The sequence below is a fragment of the Triturus cristatus genome, chromosome 5_1, assembly GCF_964204655.1.
Source record: "Triturus cristatus chromosome 5_1, aTriCri1.1, whole genome shotgun sequence".
Lineage (NCBI taxonomy): Eukaryota > Metazoa > Chordata > Amphibia > Caudata > Salamandridae > Triturus > Triturus cristatus.
The window spans coordinates 364,620,750-364,643,281 of record NC_140587.1 but is presented as its reverse complement, the minus strand read 5'-3'; the positions used below and the strand labels follow the sequence as shown (position 1 = coordinate 364,643,281).

The 22,532-nt window shown below is 41.6% G+C and overlaps 1 protein-coding gene across 2 annotated transcripts in view; it reads left to right on the top strand.

Moving 5' to 3' along the window:
- LOC146830894 (fibrocystin-L-like) overlaps positions 1-22,532 on the top strand; it is a 1,907,335-nt gene that overhangs the window by 429,671 nt on the left and 1,455,132 nt on the right. For both annotated transcript variants that reach the window (XM_085605084.1, XM_085605082.1), the window contains exon 13: positions 5,708-5,809. In XM_085605084.1, coding sequence (XP_085461210.1) covers positions 5,708-5,809 — 102 coding nt within the window. The remainder of the gene's footprint in view (positions 1-5,707; positions 5,810-22,532) is intronic.

The window sequence follows — 22,532 nt, the reverse complement described above, 5'->3', positions numbered from 1 at the left end:
TGGGAACCTGGATAATTAATCAATGCGAAACAATGACCCCTAAGTAATGGGTTAAATTGAAATACTTTCGCAAAGCAAAACATAAAAATTGGCCCTAACGTGGATCCTGAGTAATCCAAGAAATGGGAAAATATAGCAAAAAAAGCTTCCTGTGGGTAAATATATAACAAGCATTTGCAATCCAATAGGTCTCGCATTTGGGAGAGTTTAAACTATTGGCATTGTAAATGACAATGTCTTTTATTTATCTGTTTTAATAATTAACACATGAATAAAAGGCATTGTCATTTATACTTCCAATAGCTCAAACTCTTGTAAATGTGAGACCTATTTCAATTCATAGAAGCAGCCGCCATTTTACCGGACTGCTTGAATGTTGCAGGAAAGCATGTCATGCCTGCAGTAGGAGAAACGCATTTAAGAAAATAGTGCTTACAGACTAAATAAGACATACCGTGTAACAAACAACAGAAGGGCCAGTCCTCATGGGAGGGTACAAATTGTAGACAAGGCGGTACTAAGGAGGGACTAACAAGCCTATTAACGAACTGGAAGCCAGCATTTAGAAAGGACAATGACACAAGCAAATGAAAAATATGGGTGGAGAGTGGGCGTAGCTTCAGGTCCATACTCGAATACAGCATGCCTCTCAGAGCATCGCATGCGCTGCCCAGGCTCGACCTTAAAAACGTATTTGCAATAGAAATGGGGTGTAAAATAGCAACACACTGCAAAAATCCAGGGTTAACGGTGAAAATAAGAAAATAAATAGAAAAGAAAAACTACAATATGTTGAAAAACATACCATTTTGTATAATAAATATAGTGTTATTATAGTGATTCATATGCTGATAATCTGTACCTTGATGTAGTGTTCATGTTTTCACCCTAGTTGGCAAGGTCTTCCTCTGGATAGTGAATATTCTGAAAGTTCAAGCCATGAGCCAGGAGTACAATGCAAATTTAAATCAATCATTCTCTGAAAAAAGTGAAAGATCTGGACCATCAAACTCAATAGTGATGAATTAGAGTCCGGGTATAGAAGGTCATTAGATCCAAGTTGGCAGGCCAAAAAAAAAAAAAACAAACAAGTACTGAAGGTCCATGTCAGCTTGCAGTCATGTATACATCCCCTGAAGTGGCTGTAGAGAGAGTTGCTAGCAGGTGTCCCCAAACGGAGAGGGTCCTGAAGATTTCAAGAAGATAGATATGTTTTTCCATTTAATATTTGCGTTATTTTTAATTTTATTTTTAACTGTCTTCCTACAACAATTTCATAATCCATAACATTGGTGCTGAGTATATATGGGCTTGACATAAGCATATATTCTTTATACCAGAGGAACAGACATTTGGCAAGTTAAACAACCACTGGCACTTGGCATCCTTAAAGGGCAGACCTTAGAATGGAGGGCGGAGTCAGCCACTCCATGGGGCATATCAGCAAGCTGGCGATGACAAATTATCGCCGCTTTAGCGTCCGTTTTCGGACGAAAAGCAGCAATAATTTTATCGCTTAATCATCAAGGTCACGCTAATGCGTGATTCCTTGCTTTAGCTCCCTTTCCCATAACGCCCACCTTTGCATCTCTAATGAGATGCAAAGTGGGCGTTCCGTCCCAAAATAACTGGAGAAATGTCTCTAACCGACATTTCTCCAATTATCAAGGGAATCGCTAACAGGCATAGCGATAAGAAAAGTAGTGCTAACCACAGTTAACGCTACTTTCCTTACGCCTGCTTTCACCCTGATTTAGCCATTATATCCAATGTAAGGTGGATATAATGGCTAAGTACGCCCTGCCTTATCAGCGAGCTAACGCCAAAATGTGTGAGATTATCGCTGGATTTCCAGCGATAATCTCACTTTTGGCTGTTAGCGCGAGGAATTTTATCGCTTTTGAGATAAGCGTTGCTGATAGCACGCTATCTCAGCAATAAAATTCCACGCTAGCCGGCGATAATTATCCTAGCGCTAAGTGCGCTTAGCGATAATTATCGCCGGTCCTTGCTGATATACCCCCAAGATTGTTCTCTACCAGCTGTGAAGCCACGCAATAAACAAAAGAGGGAAGGATAATATAAAGAAAGTCGTGCAGAGAACCTCCAGATTCCCAGACAGCTCACTAATGAAATAAAACGAGAAAACACGTTAAAATAAAGGGGAGAATGTAAATCAATTATCAAATGCAAACTCAAATAATATAAACCCCTTGCACCTGAACTGTAATAGTAGATTACAATAATAAGGAGGAGGGAATGTGGGTCAGGCTCTTCATAAGCATACTAGAAAATCATAGTTTGGATGAAAGAAAAGTCAAAATATACACTGCAATGTATTCAATGTTATTGAGTGCTCATTATCAGCAAAAGGGCTTTCTTTGTGCTCTTGCATTTTTTATCTTATTTAAAAGTGGTGGGGATTTTAATTACCTTTATTGTACAAATAAACAAAGGGTTATTAGTTGGGAAGCTAGTGACTCCAAGTGATAAGTTAAAAAATCCTGTCAGTTGAAAGACACAATTTCAATAATTTAAATCTGGGCTCAACCCCAGGGAAAGTTCAACATTCACGGCTGCCAGAGACTTTTCGTCAGGAAGATATATTTTGTGCCATTGTCTGGTCAAGAGTGGTACCTTTGCACTTAGGGCCTGATTTGCATTTTAGAGGTGAGTATACACTGTCGCAATAGCAATGGGTCATGCTTACGGCTAATATAATGGTCTGCCCACTAAATTTAGAAGCGGGCAGATCATGGTTTTGCCACTGTGGAGAATACCCCATTGCCGCCATAGCCAAACATTTCCGATGGCCTAGAGGAGTATTGGTCGGTGGAGAATTGGCTAAAAGACCTCTTGCCCAATCAGGATGGGCAGACATATAGCCATTTTTGTCTGTCTGTCACTGCCAGACAAACCCTAGTGGTGAGGGACAGTAACAAACAAATAATGACCAGCTTTCCTTGAGAAATGACTCCCATGGTGAGGGAGAATCCTGTTTCTAGGTTTTCTTTTGTAAAATAAAAAAAATAAACTCTTTGGTACAAGGCTCCATCATGCCCACAGAGCCCTGCAATACTTTGATAGAAACCACCATGAACGTGGTTCCTGATGATGCTTCATAAATGACTGCCGGTTCCTTTTAGCCACTTCTGAGTAGGCCATGACACACTCCATGAGAGGCCACCAGCAAGGTCCTGCCCTATTCCAGTTCTACCTTGTAAACTGGGCATGCCAGAAAAAAAGCCTTGAGTAGCTTTTTAGGGCCCCTTTATCCACAAAGGTCAGGCAAGTGACTCTTGGAGTACACTTCTTAGTTCTGAGTACAACTGGGAGCAGGTATAGCCCTTCAGGTCTCCCCACAGGTTACACTTGTAGGGGTTTGAGTAGAGAAATGAGCAGTTCCTTCCCACTAACTCTATGGAAAATTAACACAAGGAGGCTAAATAATGTTTTGTTATCAAAGACCCCTCTACTCCAGGCTTCCCTTATCACTAAACTAAAAGAATACATATTTCAACAGGGACGTTCCAATTTAGTGAAGTTTCTGGCACTTCTAATCTGCAGTGCTTGGGTTAAGGTGGGTAACATTCTTCCCTAAGGCCCAAGCCATTTTCTGTGCCGTGAGAACAGTAATTTGCACCACATTTAACACAGCACTGACTGGCAGCTGCAAGCAGGTCAATGCTACTTAGTCTTCAACAGCTTAAGATAGGGAAAACATAACTTTTCAAAACTTACTTTTCCCTTATATATATGATAAATTAAAATTTACCATCAGTGTTTAAACCACCTCTGTAGCTTATTCCAAACTGAAGATAAGTGATTAACTCATTATTTGTACGTACGCTTTTCTTCATAGAACCAGCTACAGTACTCACAGAGAAAATAGCTTTTGAACTCCGGTCGCTGTAGGAACATGCACACATGAAATGTTTATATGTCCCATTTTTAACTGCCAGATGCCATCCCTTGCTGGCTGCGAAGCCTACTTAAGGGTGACTTATTTCATACAATAATTTAATATTATTTAGCAACACCTATTTTGCTTCTCATGGATGTTACCCTTTGAGATTTTTCAAGCATAGTATGTAATTTGAGTTAAATTCCAAGGTGTACCCATGCACCCTTTGTGTATCCTTCATTTTAACTAAACAGGATTGTGTTGTGAGAAGTGGTAATTAAGCTGCATGTCAAATATACAGTCAGCACATGGGCTGAATTCTCTTCCTGTAAGACGCTCCTGATGTGCCCACATGAAGAAAAATTTACATGTAAGCTGCATGACATTCCCTTGAATTTATTTTTATTCCCAATTTATCAGGGCTCTGTCAACATCAGAAGTCAAAAGATCAAAAGAGAAAAAAATACATGGAAATATACTATGCAAACAGTATCAACAGCAAGTTATATCTGGGAGTACAGATGCTACAGAAGTGGTAGATGTATTTTGGAAAGTTGAAAAGCCCACTAGAAATGGAGAAACTCTGGGGCAGATTTACAAGCCCCCTGCGCCACCAGTACGGCACTTTTTGTGACGTACTGGAGCAGGGCTCGAAAAATCCAAAAAATGGTACTAGTCCTGCAGGTCTAGTACCTTGAAAAATCTCCTCAACCTAACTGCAACCTACTTGACCTCCTTCTCTGAAAGCTGAGCAAATGTGACAAGATAACAAGATTTAAAGGCATCTTGACTGCTCATTCGCTTTGTGAGCAATAAAAATGCCTTTAAATCTTTTTATCTTGTCACATTTGCTCAGTTTTCAAAGACTGAGGACAAAAGTTAGTTTGTTTTCCTACTCGCCAGAAAGGGCGAGTAGGACCTATAAATAGCTCGTCCTCATTAATTCTACCTCGTAAATGCGAGCGGGCGAGTGGATTTGTCGAACCCTGTTGGGGCACATTTCACTTACCCATATTTACAAGGGAGGAAAAGCCACCCTGCATGACTCTCCTCGTAAATATGGCCCCTTCACACGCAGCACTTTGCGTGGAAGGGGCATTCCAAGGGTGTTGCTGTGGGTGTTCCCACGCAACACCCATGGTACGAGTCATATTTCCAGATTTACGAGGAATTGTAAATCTGGAAATGCGTTTCAATGCTACGCCTTCCCAGGGGAGGAGAAGGGAGGCGCAACGAGTAGAAATGCCTATAGTGATTGTTTTTGTGCAGGAAGGTGCCCCTTCCTGCATAAAAACAATCACCCCATGGTGCAGGCATCCTTGCATCGGCGCATGGCAGCTGTTTGTGTGCCAGCGCAGGGGAGAGCACAAGAATGCGACATATCAATGTATTTATGTTGCATTCCTGTGCTTCGGAAGTGCCGCAGGGTGACGCAGCCAAAGGGCTTGCGTTGCCACGCTGCGGTGCTTCCTGGTAGATCTGCCCCTCTGTCCCTGACAAAACCACAAAAGCAAGCATGAGTGTGTTTCAATCACAAAATCCAAACCAGCCCTACCACCACTCCTGTTCCTTAATCTGATGCTGAGCTATTCTTTATAGTGTAAAGGAACAGGGCACATGCTCTGTTTATATTACAGAAAAATATTATGTTTCTGGTGACTTCTAGAGATGTTGAAGTATGCCAAACACCTCTTTTATAATTGTACAAAATCCTATTCTAAAGAATGCAGGGTATAGTGCCAAGCTGCGAACACATTCTGCACAGTAAGCCAGTAACATTTTAAAGTATGACCTTCTTTGCAGGACAGAGTTGTGACATTCAAGATCATACTGATGGAGCAATAAAATGTGTGGCTCCCCCAAGGCCAACAAAAGACCAGCTAAATTTCACCAGTGTGTTTCCAGGTAAGTTTAGTAGATATTCCTGTGTTTTTTCAAATTAATGCATTTTTTGGTGTATCCATGTGGAGCGACTCCTACAGACAGTCATGCTAAATGGTCTTTCCCACTGAAACTGGAATATCAAAGGACACCTGGAATGTGAACAGACTTAAAATGCAATTTTCATCTAAAAAAAAACTGGAAATATTCAATTTTAAAGGTTTATGTGAAAATTTAAGTTAAAAGCACTTAGTTCAGGCTCACAGCGGTGAAGCACAGGTCAAATGCAGGGACCAGGTTACTCCAGCTTAAAGGTTACCTTCAAAATCTGATGTGAAGAGTTCTGTTCACATTGTAGGAGGCCGTGAGGAGGAGGCTGACCATCACAGATGGTGGTCGCTGTAGCGCAAAGAGCACGTCAGACATCACATACAGTTGTTGCTGTAGCGTTGGTGGTCATTGCGGGCTATCATTGCTGTAGAGTGAAGTGCCGGCCATCGCTGGTGGTCGCTGTCGGCATGGAGAGCAGGTCCCACTTCAGTACTTTGCATTTGACGGCGGCGGCAGAGCCTTGGTGCAAATGGGCCAGTAGTCACGAGGTGCCTAAACTTCGGGATTGTCACCCCTTATTTATTTATTTATTTATGGAATTTATAAAGCGCTCTGCAACCCTACGGGCATCCTGGCGCTGTGAAAGTATAACTGAGACAGATATGCATCATGAGTAGGATGGGTGATCAGTTTGTTGTGGACCTTCTTGTGGAGGAGTACACTCTGATGCAAGCCAAGGAACCCGGACCTTGGGATACACCTCTTGGGGATCATGGCCTCACTCTAGCGGAGGCCATCCGAGTTCAGGCAATTCCAGTTGCATGTTCAGGTAGGTCCAGTTGCACCTGGACAGCTAGGCAGCTGCGGGGAGGTCTCTGAATCTTGTTGCGTCCCTGTAGCTCACACAGGAGGTTAGCCAACTGACGCTTGGAATCACTCTGGTTACCCTGGGATGAAGGCAAGAAGGTCCAGTATTACTTCTCAGACAGCCAGGCAGTCCTAAAGCAGAAGGACAGTCTTCTGGTAGAAGGACAGTCCTCCTCTTAATTCCCAGGTCCAGAAGGTTTCTGAAAAGTGGCTCTGGAGGTCCAATATTTATACCTGTGCCAGCCTTTTGTTTCAGGGGCTCCCTCTCCTACCTTCACATCAGGTTTTGGAAAGTTCTTCCCCTTACCCTGTCAAGGCTCCAAACTGTCTGGGAATGACAAAAGGCAGGACATGCAACATACCTGGTGTCTGATTCCTTTGTGTGTGTGTAGGAGGTCGTACCATTTGTTAGGGATTTATAAGTAACTTACATGTATTAATCAGGTAGATGCTAATTGCACCAGAGAAAGCACAAGCACTTTACAACTGGTTAGCAGGGAAACGGTGCACAGAGTCCTATTGCCAACAGTAACAGGTTCAGCAATAGAAGGAAAATAAATGTGTGCAGACCCTGCAAAATTGGCCAGGTCCAACTGCAACCACCTAAAATTGAAAAAAGCTAATAATAAATGGGGTTTGGCCCTTCGAATGGTTGGGACAAACTTAGATAGATTGGCACTGGTTTCATCTGACAATTGGAGCGATAGCTGGTGGTGATCATAGTGAAATAAGTGCAATAAGAGGCACCCTTTTTCCCCTCTTTGCTTAAAATAGAACTTAACATTTGCAACACAGAGAATCTTATATCACCATCCCTATGAGATTACAAATACATATGCACAATCCTATTGGCAATCAGTGGCACATCGGACATCCTGAAAACCCCATTAAAACCAGACCAAATGCCATTGTGTGTATTGCTCCTTTCAAATGCACTGCCGTTAATTGCATACCAATATGTACTGATTCCCCCTTCCCCCAAACACAAGTATCAGAGAAATCTGACCTCATCACAGCTCATTTGTTAAACTTGCTGTTCAATCTTGAAAAGCGTTGTCTTACACTTATAGCACAACATTTGTCATCCTGATACCAGATGGATACTTTATCTTGTACAAAGATAGACATCATATTATTAAAGTGGCATAGCTATTATGATAAAAATAATTGACTCTATACTGTAGCAGAATTCCCATAGGTCTCGCCCTTTGAATGTCTGTAAGTAGCCCTCAAAAGTATCCACAAGAACAGCTACTGTTGTCACACCATTTACCGCCCACCTAGATATTAAAATTACTTTCTTGATCTTATCACACCCGTGATAACCACTATTTGATTTTCTGTCTAACATTTCATGGATCAAATCCCTTTCAAGCTAAAAAGGAATCAGCATATTACATGATATTACATACCTTGCCGAGCCCAAACTAAAGCAAAGGCAAATCTTTACTATGTATGGCTTTTCTAGACAGCCATAAAAAAGGTGACATTCTCCAATAAAAATTGTGCAAAGACCACAAAAACACCCCTCTATCTTGCAAATGTTGGAGCATCTCAAAGATTGCTCTACAAAAACTAAAATTTCTCATGTTAACGACGAGATCACAAACTACTAAATAAGGTCACCCAAAACACCACAAACAAGGTATGCTCTATCACTAATAGTTCACTCATGCAAACACCCTATGTTGTCTGTCCCACTACTTAACTCAGCCCTAGCAAGAGGACAACCAGAAAACTGGACAAAAGTTGGAAAAAGCTCAAAACCACTGAAGCCATGCACGAAAAAAACTCTCTACCTGCTCCCAAAAAATGCTTTCCCCAACATTCACAAAGGGGAAGGGGTCCTTTCTGGACCCCTTCCCATTTATGAATGGGTCTACCACCAACTCAGAGTTGGTGGTAAAATGTGAATGTTTGCGACCGCATTTCAGTCGCAAAACATTCACAAATACCACTGCGAGTAGCTATTAGGAGGGGATGCACTAAACACGCCCTTTCCTAATACCAGGTCGCAAACCCAATTTGCGATCCGGTAATAGGCTACCGAATCACAATTTGGGCAGTTGTACATTTAAAAATGCTCTTTGCTGTCGCAAACGGGCCAATTATGCGAATTTCTTAAAATTGGGTTTGAGGGACTCCTGCGAGAGAACCTTGAACCCAATCGTCAAAACATACACAGATATTGGGAGCTTTATATCCCAAAAACTACTGAACATATTTACAAGAAATCACGGAAAACGTGCTCTCTGGATCAAGATCTAACTTCCTTCCAAATCTGGAGTTATACCGTTCAGTAGTTTTTGCAATAGTGCTTTCCAACAAAGTCTATAGAAAATGCATGGGGATTTTCAGTTTTGGGATACCCTTTTTTCTTGGCCTCTACCTTACGCATCACCCCGAAACTTTCCAGGAGGGAGCTGAGGTGCATTAACTTGTTTTGTGAATTGGTCAAACGTCCCCAAATTTTTAGCAAACCAAAATGCGCTCTGCCCATGGAAAAGCAGAACTAACTATTACTACCCAGTGGCGACCACTGGGTAATATATATATGTCAGGGCAACTGGAAGCATGCAATTGTGTGGCTGTGGTGTGTTACGCATTGTTATGGATTTGCAGCATTTGTCACATAATCCATCATCTGTCGCTTAATCTGCACATTTTACCGAAAAAACTGATTCTACCAAAAATGGTTCAAATATTAATAAACACGCAACAACACATGATGAGCTGAGTGAAAGGCCCTTTGTAAAGGTTGACAGGTCAACTTTTGTTGCTTATTGCTATATCTGCATGTTAATATGGTACTAATGAGTTGCAAACTATGGCCAGACAGTGTTACCAAGTGTAAAAATTACAAAAGAATTACGTAAAACAATGTGCCGCAGTACACCGTATAATTTGCCTTGTCTTGCTGCATAATTTATTCAACCCAGCCACATAATTTGGCCTTCCCCTGCTGCATAATTCCAGTATCGCCTGGTGCTATCGCAAAGACCGTACGGTTGAAACTCAATACCATTTAATAAAAGCTTCAGCACACCTCCTTTAATTCTACTGCGTTGTGCTTTTTTAAGTAACTCCTGGAGGACCACTTTGGACATATGTATGGACTATCTCTCTCCCTCTGTCACCTGTCCTACTAGTGAAACAGGCACTTCTGTGCGCAGGAGTGGGATCCTGCTGAGTTAATTATAGATCCTCCACTAATTCGACACAGGTACACCACGTAGTCTTCAAACTCTCTTTATTTGAGCCGTAAAAAGCACAAAACCATAAGTGTTTCTGCTCAGACCTTGCTCACTGTGATCAATATCACCACCTTGCCCCTTTTCAGTGTTTGTTAAAAGAACAAAACATAAGAAGTGCACAGTGATGAAAAGAGGCTTTCATACAGCTTAATTGTTGCCACCATTTTGGATTAGTCTGTTCTGTACCATTTGTTGCTGTATATTTTCATAATTTCATCACCTTATTCTGATATTATTCCATATAAATCATCCAGAAATTGATTCTCCAATCTTGATTTGCCCACAGTTCAAATGACTACTATTTCCCCTATCTGTATCTGTCTTTATGAACAAATGTTTTGGACAACATACGACTGTATATAAACATGATTGAATTCTAATTATAAATATGACAATCGAATACAACATAGTGTGCACCTAGATGCCATTTAACCAATCATCTTTAAAGATTACTAACTCATTAAAGTTATGTTAGTTTCAATATGTTTCTTGTACAATTCTAAATCAAGCATTTCAATTCATTAACCACTTATTGTTACAATACCATGTTCAGTATGAGTCCTCCAATGTCATTATCAATTTCAATTTATTGTCAATTCATCAGGAAAAAAGAAGGGAAATCACACCCTTATTCCTAAATCAACATGAATTGTTGTGTCCCTAATTCAATCAGTATGCTCAAGCTTCAGCCTTGATTGGTTGCTAATTCCTCATCCGTATCTTAATTTCTAATTCAATAATGCAACGTGAGTCTAGCCTTCTAAGTGTCATCACCCAACCACTACCCCCTCTGGTTTTAGGAAAGACTCTGTCCGAACAAAAGAAACGTAGAATGCTATAATTACTCCCATGTGGGGCCCGGAAATTCTGGGCTACTTGATATGCTGGGGCATTCTTAGCAATAGCTCGCATATGTTCCAAAACTGTACGTTTGGCGGGATATACATTACTCCTTATGTAGGTCTTACCACAGGGACATACCAAACAGTAAAAGTGTAATCAGAATTACAATTCAGGAGTGCCTGAGATCCTGTAATTCAGCTTTTTCTTGCTGAATTTGAATATCTTGCATTGCATGCAGGGATAAAACCTTGCCTCAAACCCATTTATAGCCTCATGGCTTTTAGAAGTATGGTGGCTTCTTACCAGATTTTCCTTTAAGGATTTTAACCTCCTAAATGTAAAATGGAGGATGGGTTGCAGAGTAGGTCTTATAATATTGTCTGCCAATATTATGTCCCAATGTTTCCTCAACACGAAGGTTGCAATAAACCTGACCTCATTCATTACATTTTGTTCAACCTTAATACAGCATAATTCTTCAAAAAGGATGCTCCATTTGAGGTTTGTACGATGGTTATTGGTACTATTTAAGATACTGTTGCCATTCAGTTGGTTTCCTGAAAAGGCTACAGCAAATCATATTACTTTTGAATGTCACATCTAGAAAATTTACCTGTTTAGTGCTCGCTCATAGTCCCTGTCAATTCTAGATTCTGCTTGTTATCTTTCAGTTGTTTAATTGAATCTGTCGCTTGTGTTTCAGTGCCTTTCCATGTAATAAAAAGTTCATCTATGACTTTCACCCATAATATCAGATGTGACCAGACAGATTTCATTGCTGCTTACCCAGTCCCCCTGCTTCTCCCACCATCCAACCAAATATTTGTGTAGCAGCGGGGCGAAGCAAATGACCATTGCACTTCTTCTCTTTTGTTTATATAACCTCCCCCCAAAAAGGAAATGTTCTCTGTGAGACAGAAGGTCAGCATTGTCAGCAGTATTTCATTATGTTAGTAATACTTCAAAGATCTCACCTGCAAAAAACATTCACATGCTCTAATCCTGTCTTGATGTGAAATACTTGTGTTGAGACACTTAGGTCCTGATTCACAAAGGAAAGCTTGCACTTTAGTGTTAGTTTATGATTTTTTGTAATTCACTAATGAATCTTGTGAGTAATATCTTTATGAGCGCGGAGTCTTTGCACGTGTTGCGGAGAAGACTCTGCTCATAAAATGATAGGCAGTCGTAAAGATACTACTTGTACGTTTCCTGTGTGAATTGCAAGAACTTGTAAACACACAGTAAAGTATAAGTTTTCCTTTGTGAATAAGGCCCCAAATGTCTTGTTTAATCATGATAACATCAGCTTCCCACTGTATGCCTTTGAATTTCCTCACAAAGTCTATTGTATCCCTGATATATGAGCTCAAATCGTTAACAAAAGGGAAAAGGTAATCTTCTGTATAGATGGATGTGTTCTCCAATAGGTTCATTTGTGAGGGTACAATAGGATGTCCTGGCAAGTTCACCATACTTTTGATCACTTTTGGTTGATGATAAAAGGTGGGTATCTGGGGACTATCATGTTTCTGGAACAGAATTTCCTCATAGTCAAGTAGACCTTTGTTTTTACATAAATTCAACATAATATGAAATCATAAAACAGTACCATTTTACTCCACTTTATTACTATGTTGATAACATGTATAATTATCTTGTTGTCTAAGTGCCTCTGTTTCATATTGTTTCCTGAACATCATTATAACATTGTCCCCCTTATGTCATTGTCCTGTTTGAGTGCATTTAGAGCTTTCTATCGGACAAGTGTCATATTATGTCTCTTAGTATACTGGTTCCCCTTATGCCTCAATAAATTAGAATCCTTGCTAATCACCCCATTAAATGTGAGAATATTTTTCACGTGGTGTCTGTGGAATTGTTGGACTTGGTCCTCTCTGCAGGATCATCTTCAGACCCTTTGCCTTCACTGCTCCTGTTTTTGCTGAATTAGTTTTTGTTTGCCTTAGGACTCTGCACACCTTACCACCGCTTACTAGGGCTAAAGTGCTGGTTTTCTCCTCTTTAAACATCGTAAAAGTGGCTTACACCCAACAGGCACATTTAATGTATTTGTCACTCACTAGTAATGTGGATCTACATGTACCCAGGGCTTAAAAATTAAATGCTACTAGCAGACCTTCTGCATTCGTTTTGCCATCCACTTAATTAGCACTATAAACTTAGCTGATAGGTGCAGTTTTAACTGTCAATTCAACTTGGTATAATAAACCTTTTGCCAGGTCTAAACCTTTCTTTTCGATACAACTAAGTCACCCATGGGTAGGCCCTGAACTGCCCATGGGACAGTTTATTTCAAAAGTTGGACATGTACTTTTCAGTTTCATATGTCCTTATAGTAAAAAACTCAAATCCATTTTTCGCTCTTGCAAGGCATACTTCTCTCATGGGATAACTTTGGGTTACCTTATTACCTCTCAGAAGTGCTAACTTTTGATTGGAAGCAGAGAGGAAAGTCATGTGTACATTCTGAGGAATTGTAATGTGAAACTCTCTTTAATGGTTTTAAGTCACAATTCTGAAATTGCTACATTTCGAAAGTTAACATTTTCTTGTCCTGAACCATTTGGTGCTTGCCGCCTATTCCTGGTCCATATGACTAGATGTAGTTGGCCTTTGTGTATTTCTTCTGATTGTTGAAAGGATGGGCCATCCTGGCTTGATGTGGAGTGGGGCTGTCACCACTTGCACTTCAGAGGGACTGCCCAGCACACTCACAAACTTGCCTATTGTGCCCCCAGACAAAATGGGACCAGGGCAGGAAGTCAGGAAATTCTAGACACCTCTTTAATGGGAAAACTCCAGAAGCTTTTTCCAATTCAAGGTGGGAACCCGGTATAAATATTGGACTCTGAGAACCAACTCTCCAGATCACTTCTGGGCCTGTGGAAGACTCAGAAGAAGGACTGGTCTACAGCCCTGCCATTCTGCTGCATGAAGGACTGCTCTGCTGCCCTGCCTCTCTACTGAAAGAAGGAGTGCTATGCTGCTCCACTTCCTGAGGAATAAGCACCAGACCTGCACCTTGAATCCAGGACCACATGGTTGACTCCAATGGCTACTTGGCTGGCCTCCTTTTCCAAACTACGGTGACACAACAAGCTCCAAAACCCTTGAACCCTGCACCTTAACTCTACCTGCTTTGAGTCCTAATTCCCCACAACTGGAGCCCTCCCCAGCCCTGGACCCTTGGAAGTGGGAATAAAGGTGCACTGCCAGCCCAGCTGTGCCCCCATCTGATCCGATGCAGCGCAACACAACTCGATACAGACCTCGCATCTCCTCATCAGGACTGATGCAGCACAACTCAACTCAACGTCGGACCCTGCATCACTCATCAGGACTGACGCTGCGCGACATATCTCAACGCAGGACCCTGTATCGTTCCTCGGAACCCCCACTGTTTGGCACAATGTCACACATCAAGGACATAAGGTACAATTCTCAGCTGGCCTAACCTAGTCCTATCACGGTCAATCTGAACTAGTGACTTTGTCAGAGTCCAGCTCAACCAGGTAAGCATAGTTGGTGCTTTGTGCTTTTAGGCACTATTTTTACTTAAATCTGTAAACTTGCATATCTCCGGTTCTACTAATTGGATTTTTGGTGTTATTTTATTTATTAAATTCTACTCTATTTTTCTAAATTGGTGTGGAATTTTTCTGGTGTTGTTTTCACTGTATTACTGTTTGAATGCTGCATAAATACTTTACACATTGCATTTAAGCTAAGCCTGAATACATTTCTGCCAAACTATCAGAGGGTTAAGCACTGGTTATTTTAGTGACTTTTTGTTTTTCACCCTGGCCGGGATTGTGGCTGTTGCTTGAGAAGGGCTCATACCCCCCTCAACCACCAACCCAATTTCTCACAGAGAAGTATCTCAATTTCAGTTTCCTGACGCTATTTTGTTCATTTCACATTCTACTCATAAGGAGCCTCCAGATCCCCCACTATTAAAATATCTGTCTCTCAAACTGTTTCCTAAGGTAATTTGCACACTCAACATATTTACTTTCCTCAAAATTAATTTTCTCACAAACTTGAAAAGATCTATCCTAGTCTGTACATAATCACTTTTGTTGTCAGGCAGAATGACAATACAAGTTTAAAAACGTCCGTCTCTTCTTTTATAAGTTCATGTTGACTCAAATTTATTATTGCCTTATCTTGTTCTTGACTCAGTCTCCTCCCTTAACAATACTTTATGATTTCTTTGTTTTTGTATTTTAGTACATCTTGGTTTTTACCTATATTGATACATTCTGAACCTTTTGGATTTCCTGGGTATTTGTCCAAGTTCCTCTTTGGTTAATCCTCTGATATTAATATAGTTAGGATTGTGTGTCCATAGGAAATGCATTTATTCTGTTACTAATAACTTTGACACCATTTAATGAATCTCCACAAAATTTGTCCAAAAAGGTCTCCTTTTGGCCTAGTATGCACATGGACAGTTTTGGGGTGATCTGTCAAATGGGGGCTAAGAAAAAAGGGGGGTCCCAAAATACATTTTCCCCATTCATATTCCTTTTGGAACTTTACACACAGGTACAGCCTAAACCACAGATTGGATTTACACCAAATTTGTCAGAAAGGTCCAGAAAGAGTGCTTTTTGTAGTTTGATGTAAATCTGCTCAGTAGTTTTTGGGCAGTTAATGCTCAAAATTTGTATATCTAGGGACGCAGAGCCTTCGAGGATCTCAACAGATCTCATGCTGATATCTGATTGGCTGTCAACACCTCAACCAGTCCCAATGAGTCTATGGTGGATTCCCAGGGCACCCATCTTTCACAGCGGCGGGCCCGAGGGATGGGGCCTCCAGGGTCAAAAGCACACTGGGGAGGGGGACCGCATGCCCCTCTGCCCTAAACAGTTTACTGGGTCCCAGGGATGGGGTCCCCAGGGCTAAAATTAGCCCAGGCAGGGGCACCACATGCACCACCTCCCTCTAAAAATAAGAGTGGGCCCCAGATGTTGGATCTCCAGGCCTTGCAAGTTTCAGAGAGGGGTGGCTATGTGGCCCCTTTAATTTTGATAGTGTCCCTGAAGGATGGGGTCCCTGGGATGTTGTAAGGCTCTGGGAGGAGGCCATACAGCTGCCTTCCCCTTCAATTAGAGAAATGGCCCTAAGGGATGGGGTCCCAGGGCCTAAAAAGGCTGGGAAGAGGGTGCCAGGTGGCCCCTCCCCTTTAAAATAAATCATGCCCTGGGGTATGGGGTCCACATGGATTAAGGAGGGTTGGGGAGGGGGGCCATGCACCTCCCTCCCATTTAAAATATATAGGCCCTGGGGGGTGGGGTCCCCAGGGCCATGATAGGTTCAATGAGGGGGGCACACCCGACCCCCTCCTCTTTTGAACAAAAGCCTAGCAAATGAGCTCCCCAGGACCAGGACCAGGCCCTGTGACCAACCCCCACCACAAATGGCCGAGGGTTGTGCGCAGTTTCGGGTTGGCTGCCTTGGGGGTATGGCCATAGGACCTGGCCACAGGCCAGACCTTTTGGCCAAAGCCCCATTGTGCAGGGCCAAAGGCAGTGCGCAGCGTGTGGTTGGCTGCATGCAGGAGATTGGCTGCAGGGCCTGCCATAGGCCCGCGCCATGCACGAATGTTTGCCCTGCACAGTGGGGGATGGTTGCCTTTACATGGGTTGGCAAAAGCGCCTAGCTACAGGCCAGCCCTTGTGGCCAACCCACCACTGCTCACAGCCAAAGGCCGTGTTCAGTGTGGTGTTGGCTGTCTGTGGGGGGGTCAGATTTACATATAGTAATTAAAAACCTAGAAGTTCACTGAAAAAAAACAAAGGCGTCAAGGTAACTTTATTTTAAAAGGTAAAATGTTCAGTAACAACATAATGTTTTAGACTTATAAAAACACTGAAATATACTTTGTACCCTAACTTAACTATAACTTGTAAATGTCAATGTTTTTTTAAAGCTGACACTAAACCAAGAGGAAGGCAAACAGTATGTTATAAGTAATTGGCCACTTGAAGTGAAGAAGCTTCTGACCTCTCTTCAACAATGGAATAGTGAAATTATCATCCTTTGGATCCAATTTCACCAACTTATCTTCCCTTCCATCTTTTAATGCCTTTAGACAACAAACCAATTAAAATCTCTTAGCTTTATCATGGGGTGCCGTCCATCACCCTTCTTTTTTACTGTGAAAATGTTGCTTACAAAACACTTTGGGTCTTCCAGTACTTTCTCTATTGGACCCTTCTTCAACATTTTCTGATTCACTTAATCCACTAGCATCATTTGATTTTTTTTTAAAAAGTATCTCACTTGAAACCCGAGACTGACAAAGGTTTTAAAAAAAAAATCTATTACATAACCCCACTTAAAGACCCTATGATCCGTTGTCAAGTAATTCCATGTTTTAAGACGTGCTTAAATGACTCCCCACCTTCAAAGGGGTAAAACAAAAAATCATCTTTGTACTTACCTTGACCCCCAGTTATGAGATCTTCCTCTTCACTGGCTACCTCTCCCAGATCTTCCTCTATGTGGAAAGAATCCAGTGTTGTGGACTGGAATTTTATAAAATTGCATCATCCTTGTCTCTAATGATGAAACTTATTAAATCCTAGGGCCAGAGAAATGTCCTCTTCCTCCGGCCATGTGAGAAAATCTCCCTCTAAAGACCCTTCTGAGAGAACTGTGGGCCTTATCTAGTCTAGTAAAAAAAGTAGACACACGCATGCCTTCTCCCTTCTCCAAGTCGTCATATCTGTTTTACTTCTTTGAGTTGTCACGGCCTCATTGGAATTCTATCAAAAACATAATGCCTTCTTACTCCAGCCTGATAACAAATTGATGTCCACACACACCCCCTTCATCTTGGTTCCTTCAGCCAGTCTAAAATTCTAGCCAAAGATCAAATGATCAAATGACAACTAACAGCCTATCCTGACACTGTTTGAATGATAGCTCTATAGTAGGCCTGGGTGAAAAATGTATTATGCCGGAGCAATCAGGGTAATTTTGGTAATTTTGTGTGTTTGAAAATCTGTGACAATTATGTGATTATTCCACCTTTTGTAATTTAGAGCAATTTTGTGGGTAAGTGCCTACCTCAAGAGAACAGAAACAGAAGGCGAACAACTGATGATACTCCTGCTCATGTTCTGTTGCATTTACTACTTTTTTCTTCATGTTAGAAATGTGGGCCTCATTTGGCAGAGGTAAGGACCTGTGTCCAAGTAGGAACCCTTGCTTCTAGTCAGAATAAGGGAATTACACACTTTAGATAAGCACTGCTCACCCCCTTGGTAGCTTGTCATGAGCCGACAGGCTTATCTCAAAGGCAATGTGTAAAGTATTTGTACCCAAACACAAAGTAACACAGAAAAGACCACAAATGGACACCACACCAGTTTAGAAAAAGAAAGTATCTTTATATAAACAAAACAAGACCATAACGCCAAAAATCCAACATACATGAATAAAAATATGACTTTAAAAACAGTTACTTCAAAAATAGCACTTGTAGAAAAAAATCGCTCCAACATCATGATAGGCATAAATCCAAAGTACGGCGCAGACCGTGAGGTGCACGGAGTCAGACACAAAGTCATACGGACCCCCAAACAACAGTACCTTGGAAACGAATTCACGGTGTCATGGAGGTGAGGCATAAGTGCCGAGGCGAGGCCGGATCTCAGTTGTTACGGAGGAGGCGAGACTTCAGGTCCATGAGGAGGTGAGGTGTCGGATCCAGAACAGGGGAAGTTAGGCAGAGTGGGTGGTGAGCAGTCTGTTCCAGTGAACCAATGCAACGTTGGAGAGCTGGTGAAGTCACCCTCTGTGGTTATCGTCTCCGCGATAAAGTGATGCAAGCGCTGGTGATGTCGACTCCGGAATAAGTGCTGGCGTCCGGAAGGCAGATAACAGCAGGCGTCGGCAGGCATTGAAGGGCGTCGAAACAGCAGTACAGGTGGGGCGGTGCATTGTGCACTTCACAAGTGGTGCCCCTGGCCTTGGTGCAGGACGCAGCATCACTGGCAGCATCACTGACGGCGTTGGAGATGCTTTTCTGGCTTTGCAGGACTCACCACACAATTCTCAAGGCCCAGAAACTGGAATTGGCACCCTTTTGAATACAGGAGTCAATAAAGGAGTCCAGGTACAGGTCAGTGGGTTGCAGGTGGTGTTTTGTGGTTGTGAGACTTCAGAACAGAAGTAAAGCACACACAAGCCCTTGGAGATTCTTCTTCAAGCAGGTTCACAGCAAAGTTTGAGTCTTTGTCCTCTCCTATGCAGAAGTAAGTACTGCAGGCGAACACAGCAAAGCAACACACAGCAAAGGGGCAGTACTCCTCGACAGTAGGTGGAGACATCATTGTGCAAAGGAGACACAGCCTATTCAGGTGCGAGTGAAACTCCTCCCACAACTTTAAATGCAACCCAGGCCTATTCAGCCCAACTATGAGTCACCCAGGAAAGGCAGGACACACCTCAACCCCTCTTGAGACTGTCTACAGTGAATGCACATCCCCAGCCCCTGTCACTCCAAAACTAGACAGCGAATACACCAACTGCATAGGTACATGAATGGTTAAGGAAGAAAATGCCTACTTTATAAAAGTTTTGTATTAAACAACAGGAGCAAAACCCATAAATCACGTTGAGATTTGGGTACATACGTGAAATAAGCAACAATTTCTCAACTGGTATTAAGCAGGACAGTTAGGCAGGCATGTGCAAGACATTACATGAAAGAAAAGGAGACTCTCTGTAGTTTTTTTTAGAAGAATGTGCACATGGCATCATATATTTAGAAACAAATTTAGACAAAAGAAAAAGAAAGTTACAGTTGTGACAGCAATGCGGGCAAAGAAAATTTGCGTGAACAACCCGAATTGTACTTGGTGCTCAATTGTGTTCATGACACAACGGGTGGCGACGCAAGTGACAATGTGATATCAGCAAGGAACGGCGCATATTAGTGAAAATATAAACAGTGAAAATTGTGGTTCAGATGAATAATTCACAATCTTTTTAGGTAATTGGTAAATAGTTTCTTTTTGAACCACATGAGGTAAGCGCCATCAATTGCGCTGACAGGTCGACGACGTTTCGATCCAGTGACTAAGGATCATCTTCAGGACCGGGTTGGCTTGGTTAAGGTGGTGCTGGCATTGCGTAGAAAGCCGTGTCAAATGTGACATCGGCATAGCCAGAACGAAGGAGGTTGAATCAGTAAAAAGGTCCGTCTGGGGTCGGCGATTAGTAGAAAATAGAAGGGCCGCGTCCGGAAGGACATCGGCGAGGACCGAGTGAGACCGGCTGGTGCTGGAGTTCAGGAGCTAATAATTAAAAGATTGTCCTGCATTGAGCGGCGTGTAAATTCATTTACTTTATAAAAGTGTCATTTTCAAACACACAATTTAAAAACCATCTCCCTAAAAAGATGTGTTATTAAATTCTGAGTTCAGAGAGCCTAAACTCGATTTCTCCATCTTGTCCCAATGGAAAGTTATACTTGTAAGATGTTACAAAGTAACTCCCATATAAACCCATGGGACAGATAGCCTTTCAATAGCAAAAAATACATTTGGTAGTATTTCACTATCAGGACATGTCACACACACCAGTACATGTCCTACCTTTCACATGCACTGCACCCTGCCTATGGGGATACCCGGGGCCAACCTAAGGGGTGCCTTACATGTAAGAAAAGGGAGGGATAGGGCCTGGCAAGTGGGTGCACTTGCCAAGTTGACAGGACAGTTTAAAATTGCTCTCGCAAGCTTTGCAGTGGCAGGTCTGAGATACATTCACAGGGTTACTCATGTGGGCGGCACAATCAGTTCTGCAGGCCCACTAGTAGCATTTGATTTAAAGACCCTGGGGACACACAGTGCACTGTACTAGGGACTTAGCAGTAAATCAAATATGCCGATAATGGATAACCAATCATAGTAACACTTTCCACAGGGAGCAATTGCACTTTGACACTGATCAGCAGTGGCAAAGTACCCAAAGCATCTAAGCCAGCAAAAATATTCACTGTACCCGGAATATTTTGGCACACCCAGAATTACCTGAAATAATTATGCTCCAATACCCTAGATCTAAACATAGATTTACCACTGCTCTAAACATAGTATCAATCAAAATAGTATCAATCAAAATAACATTTATAGAACAAGTAATCTAGATCACTCAATTACTGACTTTTAGCCCATGGACATTTTTTAAAGCTCTCATTACAGAATTTAGAATAAGCAATACAGAATAAATCAGTTGTTATAAAAACGTTGTATTGCAGAATACATATTCAAAGAAATCCCAAATTCCCATTAATACATTAATACAGAAAAATTGCGATTCTCCTATTAACATGACAAGAGAATCTGGATTTCATTAAAGACTCGGAGGCTGACATTATGCATATCACTTTTAATGCGTCTCCAATCAGTCGCATACATCATAAAGCATATGTGTTCCAGAACAGAACATTCAAAGCAAGTAAAAGGCATGAGCCCATAATGAACAGCCTCTTTTGAATGTGGCGTAAAATAGGAAAGGTCATCTAACGTTGAAGAAGTCGTTGAAAAGGTCTTTCAAACAGTCCATTAAGTCAACACCAAACGAAGAATGTGAAGAACGGAGAGAGCGATGGATGTGCGGATCAGTTCACGAGAGATTATCTGAAAGAAAGGAAAAGATAAGTAGGTAAAATCTCCAAAATAGAAAGTAAAGTGTAAAATATTGCTTGTGTAAACAAGGCATTCCTGAAAGGGGAGAAGAAATGCGAGTTAGGTAAAATGATAAAAGACACAATAGAAAGTTAGAACTGTAAATATGTTATAATAAACAAATTTAGTAATAGAATACAAGAATAACATTAAATGAACAGAGAGTATTATTAAGGTCTCAGGGGAAAGGGTGGGTGGGATAATGTCAGCCTCCGAGTCTTTAATGAAATTCAGATTCTCTTGTCATGTTAATAGGAGAATCGCAATTTCATTACAAGATCGGAGGCTACATTATGCATGTTGGTAGCCATGTAAAACTACATCAGACATGTGAGTAATTGGTTTGCAGTAATGCTGAGTAAAGGTGCTAGCATTAGACCAGTCGGCAGCTTTAAGAATATCATCCAACTTACCACCAGACCAGAAAGACTTGCTGGCCATAGCACCTCTGATCGAATGAGCATGGAACAGGTTCAGATCGATGCCAGCTAAATTCATTACAATTTTGACCCATCTAGAGATAGAAGAAGAGGATACAGCTTTGTGCAGTTTAACAAAAGAAATGAGAAGTTGGCTAACACCAGGAGGACGAAGAGGATTCATTCTGCGGTCATATTCTTTCATACAGTCGACTACGCAAAGTTTTTTGCATAAATCGAAGCGAGGATAGAAAATAGAATCGGACATAGTCTTGGTTCTTTTATAAAGTTCGAATTTGACTCTGAACATGTTATAGGACCTAGAAGAGATCTCCAGAGCTTTAACGTCAGAGACCCTGCGACAAGAAATTAGGCAAAGTAGAGTGGCCAGTTTCATAGAGAGGTTTTTTCTATTGAGGTGAATATTATCGGGCCAGCTTGAAAAAAGATCAAGAATTAGATTAACGTCCCAGAGTGATTGGTATCTTAGTTTGGGAGGTCTCCTGAGTCTAATGCTTTTGAGGACTCTACAAATAATGGGGTTTTTACCAACCGTCTTACCATTGACCAGAGAATGACC